Genomic DNA, 12,111 nt, shown 5'->3' on the forward strand with positions numbered 1-12,111 from the left:
ACCAGGAACCAGGTCTTTGCCCGCCTCTGGCTGATAAGGCCTGGGTGCCGCTGGAGGCGCGAGGGGAAAACCCCTGGCTTCTGTGCGGGCTTCTGCGCACCCGCCATGCCCCGGGAGGCAGGACCCCCGGATTTGGAAACGTTTTCAGACCCTCTTCACCTCCCCGCCCCCTCCTCCAGGTGGAGGTGATGGTGCCCCCACACCCACGCGCCCCGCCCGCCCAGGCACTGCGATTAGCGCTAATAGCGATTAATTCCGTCTGCAGCTCAAAGTCCAGGCGGCCTCGGCTACCGGCCCCGCCGCCTCCCGTCCTGAGCCTGCGCCCCCGCCAGATGCGGGGCGGGCGGGTCCTGTGGGTCCGCAGCCTGGGAGGGGGCAACTGCGTGGCCTGCAAACTGGTCCCAGGGCCCAGGCTGGACCCTCCCTCCCTCCGCAGCTCAGGGGAGGGTCGGTCTCCTGGGAGGCCAGGCAGCCTTGGAAGGCGTCAGAGGAGGGAGTCCCGAGGCCCTGGGATTGGGGCTGTGGGTGCGGAAGGATCCCAAGGGGTCCAGCAGCCCTGGGAGCTGGGAGGGCTGTGTGGGGCGGGGACCGGGGAACTTTGAGTACGGGGCTGGGGGTGTCCCAGGAGGTCCCCGCGGCCCTCCGAGGGGTTCGGAGGAGGAAGTACGGCCGCCCTAGCAGCTGGGGTGTGGGTCCTGGGAGAGGCAGGGGCCCCCCAAGAGGAGGTGCAGTGTTGGGGGAGGGTCCTGGGAGGCCGGCTGGCCCTCCGAGGGGGTCAGAGGAGGGAGGCACCGCGCCCAGCCCCTCCGGCCCCGGCTGTAGCAGGAGCCCAACAGCCCGGCCCTCAGAGGACACGGCCGCCCTGGAGCTGCGCGCACAGACAGCCAGGTCAGAGCGAGGCCTGGAGCGGCGGGGCCCCCACGGGGCAGGAGGGGTTGCGGGCGGGGCCCCATTGCCCCCTAACGGGGACCTGCGGAAGCCTCCGGTCTGGCTGCAGGGCCTCCTCTAAGCAGGGGCCTCTCCAGCCTGCATGTGGGCGCTGGTGGCGCGGGGCTCGGGGCGGCCTAAACCTGCGCTCGCTGTGCGCTCTGACGCCGCCACCGCTGGGGGTGAAAGAGGACCGGCCCTTTGTGTTAATAACCCGACGCAGCGCCCCGGGCGAGAAACAACGGCTCGAAGCTGATGATTGAAAAAACGGCTCAGCCACGGTGTAACTTTTTGGATAAAATGACACAAACCCGGGATGTTAATCACGGTGGTTTAAGTACGACCACTCACGTGGTCGGCGTGAGTCTTCATTTTAAAATCTTGCCGTTATTCTACGGACGCACCTGAACATGATTCCAAATGCAGCGACCGTGCGCCCAGGGAGGGGCTCATCCCCAGGGGACCGTGTCCGGCAGGTTTCTTCGCGGGGTGTAGCCCGCTGTCCTGGGGACAGCACCCAGGGGGACACAGGACGCAGTGCGGCTAAGGGCACCTCCTTCTGCGGGTTCCTTGCTGTGGTTGTGGGGTTGGCACTGGCCCTTTGTGAGGGAGAGTCCCCAGGGGTCCTCCAGCTCCCGGAAGCTCAGCCTTCAGATGTCACCAGGGCGGGGGGTGGAGAGGGGACAGCCAGGGGTCAGCTCAGCCTCTGGGACACCTGACCCGTGGTCAGCGGCCGCTCGGAAGCCAGCTGGATACCTGTCCCCAGGCCCTGTGCTGGCCTCGGGGGGATCCCAGGAAGTAGCCTCCAGCCTGGTCTCTGGGCAGATGCTGCCCTGGGTCCTTCTCTGCCTCCCAGTCTGTCCCAAGGCCGGACCAAGGCTCCTGGAGCCCCTTGGTTACGGTTCTCCAGGCCGAGGCCCGAACACCCCACGCGGGCGGCGGGCGGCGGGCAGCGGGCAGCGGGCAGTGGGCTTGCCCGGGAGACGCACCCGCTGGCTGATGCTTCCGGATTAAAGGTGCAGCCCCTGGCCTCAGCTTCGGAGCCGCTGTTCCTGGGCTCGTCCCAGATGCCCCCTCCATGCTGCCCTTCGAGTTGCCAGAATTTTCCCAGCCGTGGCCGCCGCCTCCGGTGCGGCAGGTCCTCTTCGGGAGGCACGTTGACGAGCTCCGGGCACGTCCGCCGTGCAGAGCGCTGAGGCTGGGCGTGCCGAGCTGGCCCCCTGACACAGCGCAGAACCCACCCTGCACCCCCGCATTCTCAGGGATGTCCCCCGCTCAGACCCCTGGCGGCCGCTGGCTCCATGCTGGCGGCAGGCCCCCCCACGCCCTGCAGGACGGTGTCCACTCCCACAGAGACTGCCGGGGTGCCCCCACCCCGGTCCCTGTCCGAGCTCACAGCACCTTCACAGACACCCACGTCATCCTGACCCATTGCCTGCGTGAGCCAAAGGCTGTCTCCCTGACTCACACACGTTGCAAAGGGGAGCAGCCAGGCCCTGCCGGGTGGGAGCCCCCATCCTGGCCCTCCTGCCAAGATGCTCCTGCTCAGGACTCGGGGGACAGACCCTCACGGATTTAATTTTGCACCCACCCCACCCCTATCGACATCCAAACACTGGGCCCCACGGATGCGAAGGGGGCGCGGCTCCGGGGGCTCCTGGCGGTTAGCAGGCCCCACGGCTCCCAGCGAGTGCCCGGGCGAGGCCGGCGCACTCCGCGGCTCTCCGGGCCACCGCTCACCCTCTCTCTGCTCTCCCCCCAGATCTACTATAAAGTCATCAAGGACATCGGGCCGGGGGAAGAGCTGCTGCTGCACGTGAAGGAGGGCGCCTACTCGCTGGGGACCGCGCCGCCCGGCCTGGAGGGTAAGCTCCGCAGCCCCCGCCCCGCGCCCACGGGGCCGCACCCCCACTCCGTCCCCGGCCAGCAGGACCGGCTTCCGTTACAGCTCCCCAGCCTCCGCCCTGGGCTTCTCCTCCCTGGGGTGCTGGGAGCCCCGCCCCGAGTTCCAGGTAGGCCTTGGTGGATGTGGGGCGCTGGGGTGTCGCGTGGCACCTCGCAGGCTGAGTCCCGGGGAGGTTTTCAACTGTGTTGCCAGCAGCAGCAGCACCGCTTGCGCTCCTCGGCGCTTTCAAACACACATACGCACATGCACACGCACACGCACACACAATCACACACGCGTGCCCACACAATCACACACACAATCACACGCGCGCGTTCGGTCTGTGGCTTAGACTCACGCCCGCAGAGCGCGGTGCCTGCGGGGAAGTTTCCGTCTCCCAAGGGCGGCGGTGACGGGCACGGCTTTGACACCGGTGCCAGCATGTCCGAGGGGGAGGCCTGGCCAGTGCGCTCGGGGAGAGGGAGGCGCAGGGCTCGGCGGGTCCTGGGGCCGGGCCCGGCTACCTCTGTCCACGCCTGACGTCCCTGCCTCCTGACCGTCACCCGGTTCTGTCCCGTGGGCACGCGTGTCTCCCTCGCGCATCCACCGCGTGCGCCTCGGGGGAAGCTGGAAAAGTTCCCCGCACACGGGCTCGGGTTCCCGAGACAGTCGCTCCCTGCCGCCGCGTGGGGCAGCGGGCGCCCGGGCTCCCAGGACGCCGAGCCCTGGCCACGGAGGACAAGTCGCTGGAGAGAGGTGCCCGGCCCCGGGGGGCTGCCCCCTGACCCCGAGCGCCGCCTCTGAGCAGATGCGGGCTTTTCTTTGTTTCTTTTTTATTTATTTAATAGATTTTATTTTATTGATTTCAGAGAGGAAGGGGGAGGGAGAGAGATAGAAGCATCAATGATGAGAGAGAATCATGGATCGGCTGCCTCCTGCACGCCCCACACTGGGGATCGAGCCCACAACCCGGGCCTGTGCCCTGACCGGGAATCCAACCGTGACTTCCTGGTTCCTAGGTGGACGCTCAGCCCCTGAGCCCCGCCGGCCGGGCCGGGGGCTTTTCTCTGCCTGAGACCCCAGAAAGCAGCCTCCCCTCCCCTCCTGGCCGGGCTGGGAGCTACTGCCCCTCATGCGAGAGGAGGGGCTCCTTCCCGACTTCATCCCCCCCCCCCCCCACCACCCAACACACCTCAGCTTCGTGATTAAGCCTCTAACAGCAAGTCCCTCCAACGGCCCGGCACGGGGCGGCCTGGCTGGCGGGGAGCGGGGCGTGGGGGTCACGGGGCAGCCTCGAGGGCCGGCTCCGCGCTCTCCTGGTGCCCGCGTGGCCCCGGCCGGCGGTGGGAGCGCCTCCTCCCGCGGCAGAGCCGGCCGGGGGCGGGTGCAGAGGATGGTTTCGGGAGCCGGATCCCATCTGTCCGCTCCTCCGGCGGGTGGTCTTCATTAGGAGAAAAGAAAAATAAACGGCCGAGACCTGGGCGGCCGGGGATGGCTCGTTTTCCTTAAAACAGTTGTTGGAAAGACCGAGAGCCTTGGGCCGACGCGGGGCCTCGGAGGCAAGCCCGCGCCGCGCGGCCTGTGCCCGACGGGTTCTCGTGTGCGACGAAATGCCCTTCTTCCCGAGCTCTAAACCCTGACTCCTCCTCCCCCGCGGCCCTCGTAACTGACCTGGCTCTGCGTTTCCCCGATTTATCCAGCGCGTGGCTACCTGCTCCCACGCTCGCCCCGCCGCGTAGGTGACTTCAGGCTCTGCTGTCAGGATCCCTCCTTCGCCTCCCAGCACCCCGCCCCCCCCCCATTAGACTCTGAATTTCACAAAAAAGAAAATGCGAAAACGATCCTCACGAAGAGAATTACCATAGAACATCTTCCATCCGGGCCCCTCGATGCGGCCTGAGCGGGCCGGGGACTCGGGGCTCTGAGCCGAGCCTCAGGCGGGAGGGTAGCCGGCAGGCCCCGCACAGCTGCGTCCCCGGCCCGCGCTCAGAGCCGCTGGGCACCGGCCTGCGTTCTGCTTCGTCCCTGCTCCCCCGCGGAGCTCGCCGATGGAGCTGCCGACAGACGCGCGGGCGCAGGCCGCACGCCTGGGTTTGGGTGAAAGAAGGAGCCTCTTCCCCGGTCCCGGCCCCCACGACCCCCACGGCCCCACCCGGCTTAGGAGAGGAGACTGCGGTCCTTTTAAAAATTGGTTTTAGAGAGAGAGGAGGGGGGCAGAGAGAGAGAGAGAGAGAGCGCAAAACATCTGCGTGGACAGGAAACATCCATCAGTTGCCTCCAGTAGATGTCCCGATGGTGAATGAACCGCACCCTGGGTGTGTGCCCTGATTGGGAATCGAACCCGTGACCCTTCGGTGCACGGGCCGATGCTCCAACCACTGAGCCACACCTGCCGGGGCGAGACTGCAGCTCTGAGTCGCAATGGTGTGCGCTCCTGCTGGGGGGGGGGCTCTGCCGGACACTGTTCAGGTCACATGGGAGAAACGCCCTCACGGCTGCCGCCCTGGGGGCCCTGAGCGCCGGCCCGCCCGTCTGGGGCTGGACCCCCCTGTCCAGGCTGCGACCCGTAGAAATGCGAGTCCGACCTTCACCCCCGGGAGTCAGAGCAGAAGGGGCCTTGCAGGGCCTGGGTCCCCGCAACCTTTCATTTTGTTTTTACCCTTTGAATGGGGAGGGGAAAGGATTCTCTTTCAGGAGAACTTCTCGCTCTTGGAAGAAAATCACGAAACCATTTCCACTCAATATGCCTTTCTTTCGAGAAAGCTCGGCATTATTAACCCTTTCGCCTCTCCACAAACGGAGGAGAGGACGCCGGGTGTTGTGTGTAAGCATGAGACTGACACGATGCAAGACGACACATACAATACAATGTAATACAACACGACTTAATACGATCGGATACAATGTAACACAACGTAGCTACAATGTAGCTATTGGTTCAGCCTTTCACTACAACAGAATCGCTGGTGCTGGGAAAGTGAACCCCGTGGGCTGTGTGCACCCCTCTGCCCCCAGCACAGCCAGGCGTGCGCTCAGCGCCGGCCTTACCTGCGTGGGCGATGGTGGGACCCCTGTCCACACCACAGGTGGGCGAGGGTTCCCAGCTCTGTCCTTCCGCCGGGCGGGCCGATCCATGGCTGAATGGGAGGCGGCGAAGGAGGGTGACCTTCATGGCCACGTGGGCCCACGGCCTCCAGACTCGCTCAGATGCCGCAGACTGGGAACTGGGCTTGAGTTTTCATGTTCAATCCAATCGCAGATCAAAAGTGGGGAAAGCAGTTGGTCGGAGCTGGGGATGGGCGGGGCCGGCGCTGCTGCTTTGTTTCAAATTGCAAGCTCCCTGCTTGTTCCTCGCTGGGTGCAGAGAGCAGAGCGTAAGCGAGGCCCGCATTTCTAACCTGACCGTGACGCGCGGGGAGGGCCTCGGCCTCAGCCCAGCCCAGGAAGCCCGAGTGAGCCCGCAGGGCAGTGTTGTGGGGTCTGAGCGTCCGGTTCTGCTCTGAATCGGCGCCTGGGTGCTCAGAGGGACAGGAACTCACAGGCTCGAGGCCAGGGAGGGGCCGGGATGCCGGTGCTCCGTAGCCTCACAGCCACACGCCTCGCATGTACTATGGGCCTGTGGGACGCAGGGACACTGCCGCCTGCGTCCAGGGCAGGAAGCACGGCGAAGGCTGCAGTCACACGGCTCTGTCGCTTTGCTGGCTCCCTCGGCAAGTCTCTCTCAGCCTCCGTTTACCCCTTGGATGGCGGGCACAGGTATATCCCCAGGAGGCACGAGTGGATTATCTGAGGCTTGGATGCGCGGGTGCCGGGAGGTCCTTGGGCGCATGCTGCCGCGTGGAGGCCCCGCCCCTCGGTGTGGAAATGTCACTCAGGCTGTTCTCCCAGCGGAACGTTTTCCTTAAAGGAGCTGACGTGCAGAATTCTGTTTGAAATATATTTTTTTAATATATTTTTTATTGATTTCAGAGAGGAAGGGAGAGGGAGAGAAATGGAAACATCAAAGATGAGAGAGAATCATCCATCGGCTGCCTCCTGCACACCCCACACTGGGGATCGAGCCCATAACCCAGGCCTGGGCCCTGACCGGGAATCGAACCCTGACCTCCTGGTTCCTAGGTCCATCCACGCTCAGCCACTGGGCCCCGCGGCCGGGCCGGGCTAGGCGGGCTCTGCTATAGAACCTCTCTGAGGCTTCGCTCCCCATCGGCCACAGCCCCATGACCCCACAGCCCTGTGCCTCTGCCCAGCGCGCTGCCCTGCCATTGGGAGCATGACGATCCCGCTGGCCGCGGTGCTGGCAAACGCCTGCCCCGCCAGGCCCCTGGATTGGTGTGGACGCAGGCCTGCTGGCCCCTCCCAGGCTCCTCTGCCGCCCAGCGTGTCTGGGGCTCGGTCCAGACCACGTGTCCAGAGATGTTGGGCCAGAGCCTCCCGAGCTCCAGAGGCCAAGGTCCTGCCCCCACGGCCACGGCCACGGCCACAGCCCCCGCAGGGCCGGCTGCTGTAACGTGACTCCCTCACCAGGCTGCCTGGCCTGCCCCCAGCGCAGGTGATCCAGTCCCCCGTGTCCCCAGGGCTGCTCTCAGCAGGCCCTCCCCTCCCCAGGTACCTGCCTCTGTGAGAGACGGACCGACAGTGACACTGGGCAGGGCGGTGCTTGCGTGTCCTGGGGCTTGGCCGCATGTCAGCGCTGCTCCTGCCGGCGCCCCCGGGGCACCAGCAGGGGAGGCGACAGGAGGCCACCCCCGCGCCCAGGCTGCAGGCCGCTCACCCTCCTCACCTCAGAGTGGCTCTGGTGGCCCCCGACACCAGGAGGCAGCGGAACCCCATCTCCCTGCTGCCTGCCTCCTGCACCCTGAAGGCCAGCCCTGGGGCCGCACTCAGCCCAGGTTATCAAGCCTCTGCTCTGTGCCAGGCCCAGGGGTCCTTGTGAATGTGCACGCACACAAACACACACGCACATGTAGGCACACACATGCATGCACATATTTACACACAGCTGCACACATTTACACAGGCACACAATTGCATATTCACACAAACTTGCATGAATTTACATTTATACATGCATACTCACCACACGCATATGTGCACGCAAATGTGTACACTTAGCATGCACACACAACATAATACACACATGGGTGAGCAGAAACATGCACAAATGCATACATGTCCAGGCATGCTTACATGTCCAGGCATGCTTACATGTCCTTCATAGAGTATGGAAATATGCAGACACATAAATCTCCACACCTGTAGCTACATACAAAAGCACAGGTGCACACTCACACTGGTCACACTTGCACATGAATACAGATGCACACAACACAAACAAGAGTGCAGACACACAAAAATGTTGACACATTCACACAAAGATGCACATACCTGGATGCTGACATGCATGAACATTCACACTCATGCACACATATTCTCACACAGCCACACGCCCTACACACACCCACACACGCCCTACACACAGCATGCACACACCTGCACAGCCACACGCCTTGCACACAGCATGCACACACCTACACAGCCACACGCCCTGCACACAGCATGCACACACCTACACAGCCACACACCCTGCACACAGCATGCACACACCTACACAGCCACACGCCCTGCACACAGCATGCACACACCTACACAGCCACACGCCCTGCGCACAGCATGCACACACCTACACAGCCACATGCGCTGCACACAGCATGCACACACCTACACAGCCACACGCCCTGTGCACAGCATGCACACACCTACACAGCCACACGCCCTGCGCACAGCATGCACACACCTACACAGCCACATGCCCTGCACACAGCATGCACACACCTACACAGCCACACGCCCTGCACAGCATGCACACACCTGCACAGCCACACACCCTGCACACAGCATGCACACACCTGCACAGCTGCACGCCCTGCACACAGCATGCACACACCTACACAGTCACATGCCCTGCACACAGCATGCACATACCTGCACAGCCACACACCCTGCACACAGCATGCACACACCTGCACAGCTGCACGCCCTGCACAAGGAGCACACGTGCAGTCACACATGGCTCACCAGCACACTTTTGTGCCAGGGTCCTAATGCTGGTGTTCGCTCCAGGCCTGGGTGGGACACAGGGTCCTCCTGGCGGGGCGAGGACACCGTCTGGGAGGAGCTGCTGGCCAGCAGCCGCTGGCAGAGGGGGAGGCTGGGATGGGCCGGAGGTCGTCCCCCCAGGAAACTGACAGCTCTGGGCCGGCTGTTCGGCTTGGCAGGCCGGGCAGGATGCCGCCTCGTAAACTTCATAATAACTGCCCCCCTTTAATTCGTTTGACCTTGACGACAGTAATTTATGACACGCATTAGAGCGCTGTCATCTTCTCCTCCTGATGCGTAAACAAAGCACTTGGCCTGCTTCCTCTCCGCTCCCAGGCACGGGCCGCTCCCGCCGCGAGGCCCCGAGACGCGGGGCCTGGCCTCCAGCATTTCCTACGCTGTGGACGCAGGGCCCGTGGTCTCCACGTCCCCGCCACCACCCCCGGGGCCGATGATGAGGGCAGGAGGGAGCAGGAGCAGCGAGTGCGGGCGGGCTCCCAGCCCCTCAGGCACTCCCAGGTCACAGCCCCCCCTCATGTCCTGACCCCGTCTCTTGCAGAGGAGCCCACATTCCGCTGTGACGTGTGTGACGAGCTGTTCCAGTCCAAGCTGGACCTGCGGCGACACAAGAAGTACGCGTGCGGCTCGGTGGGCGCCGCCCTCTACGCGGGCCTGGGCGACGAGCTCAAGGCCAAGGGCCTGGGCGGCGGGGGCGGCGACGGACAGGCCCACGAATGCAAGGACTGCGAGCGGATGTTCCCCAACAAATACAGGTGCCTCCCCCACCCCCGTCCTCCCCCACCTCCCCTCCCCGCCCCTTCCCCAGGAGCCAGTCAGGACAGCAGGTCAGCCGGCCCTCGGAGCACAGAGGGAGCCCTGACAGGCCTAGAGCTGCAGGGACGGGGAGATGAGGGTCCCTTCCAGTGTGGCACCCCCAGGGGTGAGTACATGTCCCACTCCTCTGACATTGAGCTGACATTGAGCTGGCATTGAGCTGACATTTGAGCTGGCATTGAGCTGGCATTGAGCTGACATTGAGCTGGCATTGAGCTGACATTAAGCTAGCATTGAGCTGGCATTGAGCTGACATTGGGCTGACATTGAGCTGATATTGAGCTGGCATTGAGCTGACATTGAGCTGGCATTGAGCTGACATTAAGCTAGCATTGAGCTGGCATTGAGCTGACATTGAGCTGACATTGAGCTGGCATTGAGCTGACATTGAGCTGGCATTGAGTTGACATTAAGCTAGCATTGAGCTGGCATTGAGCTGATATTGAGCTGGCATTGAGCTGGCATTGAGTTGACATTAAGCTAGCATTGAGCTGGCATTGAGCTGAAATTGAGCTGGCATTGAGCGGACATTGAGCTGGCTTTGAGCTGACATTGAGCGGACATTGAGCTGGCATTGAGCGGACATTGAGCTGGCTTTGAGCTGACATTGAGCGGACATTGAGCTGGCATTGAGCTGACATTGAGCTGGCATTGAGCTGGCATTGAGCGGACATTGAGCTGGCATTGAGCGGACATTGAGCTGACATTGAGCTGGCATTGAGCTGGCATTGAGCGGACATTGAGCTGACATTGAGCTGACATTGAGCTGGCATTGAGCTGGCATTGAGCGGACAATAAGTTGGTCGTTGGAGGCCGCAGGTGTTCATGACTCTCACATGAAGTCCGGTCCCTGTCCGTGCCTCATCCCCTGGAGATTCCCTCTGAGACACTGGCCCTGCCCTGTGCATCAGGCAGAGCTGTGGGGGCAGATGGAGGGAAGGCAAGAACCGCAGGCCAGACGCGGGACATGCGGGCCGGGCCCAGGGCCGCTTCTGGAGAAAGGTCCCAGGCCAGAGTGGGGACCGTGCACCCCATGGCCGCGGGCTCGGTGGAGCGGCCTGACTGTCCGGATACACGCACAGCTCCTTAGACAGCGGCAGGAGAGGGAAGGAGCCACCCAGGGGTCCCCACCCCTGTCCCAGGTGCCACCCACCTGGCCCAGGAGGCCTCACAGAGAGACACAGAGTTCTGGACACCGTCCCTGGAGCGGCCCCGGTGGCCCTTCCCGCCCCCAGCCAGGCAGGGTCAAGGCGGCGCCGGGAGCCCCGAGGGCCCCGGGGAAGACGGGCCTCCTGGGTCCGAGGGGGGACATGCTGTCCCCGTGCTCAGGGGACAGGTAGCCTTCCCAGCGCGGCCTCCTCCTGCCTCGAGAGTCTCCTCCCGGACAGGCCGGCCCAGGCAGCCGCAGCCCGGCAAGCCCCTAACTGGCCGTGGGATCGCGGACACTGGCCGCCGGCCCCTCGCGGCCTCCGGGGCGGGAAACCCTCCACCCCGAACAGATGACAGAAAGTCGGCGCTCAGGCAAGTCCCGCCGAGGCCCCGGGTGGTCAGCACTGCCGAGGGCCCTGTTTCCTTTACATAAACACATAAATCACAATTAGCCCCGGAGAGGGATCCCGGCTGCCGGGCCGAGGACCAGCGCTGCCGAGCTGAACGGATGGCTGGGCGCCGTAATTAACGGGCCGTGATGTATTGCTTCTCGCTCATGAAGATTAACGGGCGGACCTGGGCCACGGGAGGCAGGGGTCCCCCGAGGGTCGGGGCTGCTCGCTCACCCGGGCCCAGCCCGCCCTGCACCCCGGCCACCTCCGTGTGCGCGCGGCGGGCGGGGAGCACCTGAGAACACTCGGGGCGGCCGTGGCTTTCGTGTGCCCCCGCCCATGCTGGGCTCATGGCCCTGTTGAAAGCTCTGGCCCCTTTTCTTAGGCCCAGGGTCAGCTTCAAGGTTAAGATTGTCCAGAAGGGAGGCCAGGAAGTGAGGGCTGGGGGCGCCCTGCGGTGGTTTTGGCCGAGGGCCGCCTCTGCCGCTCCATCCCATGGACCTGTCTGGGGCGGGAGGACGGACAGACGGTGCACAGCGCGCTCTGATCTGCACAGGGCGTGCTGGGGGCGCAGGCAGCCGTCCCGCTGGGCAGGGGGTGGGCCGGCTGGCCGGCAGTGACCTCTGACCTCTCGGCACAGCCTGGAGCAGCACATGGTCGTCCACACGGAGGAGAGAGAGTACAAGTGCGACCAGTGTCCCAAGGCCTTCAACTGGAAGTCCAACCTCATTCGCCACCAGATGTCCCACGACAGCGGCAAGCGCTTCGAATGTGAAAACTGTGTGAAGGTAACGCGCCCGGGTGTGGCCACTGCCCGTCTCGGAC

The 12,111-nt window shown here is 64.1% G+C and overlaps 1 protein-coding gene across 3 annotated transcripts in view; it reads left to right on the top strand.

Moving 5' to 3' along the window:
- The window catches only part of PRDM16 (PR/SET domain 16), a 275,916-nt gene that overhangs the window by 236,945 nt on the left and 26,860 nt on the right, over positions 1-12,111 (top strand). For all 3 annotated transcript variants that reach the window (XM_036351807.1, XM_036351809.1, XM_036351808.1), the window contains exons 5-7: positions 2,690-2,792; positions 9,471-9,684; positions 11,927-12,074. In XM_036351807.1, coding sequence (XP_036207700.1) covers positions 2,690-2,792; positions 9,471-9,684; positions 11,927-12,074 — 465 coding nt within the window. The remainder of the gene's footprint in view (positions 1-2,689; positions 2,793-9,470; positions 9,685-11,926; positions 12,075-12,111) is intronic.

Source organism: Myotis myotis, unplaced genomic scaffold (assembly GCF_014108235.1).
Source record: "Myotis myotis isolate mMyoMyo1 unplaced genomic scaffold, mMyoMyo1.p scaffold_m19_p_2, whole genome shotgun sequence".
NCBI lineage: Eukaryota > Metazoa > Chordata > Mammalia > Chiroptera > Vespertilionidae > Myotis > Myotis myotis.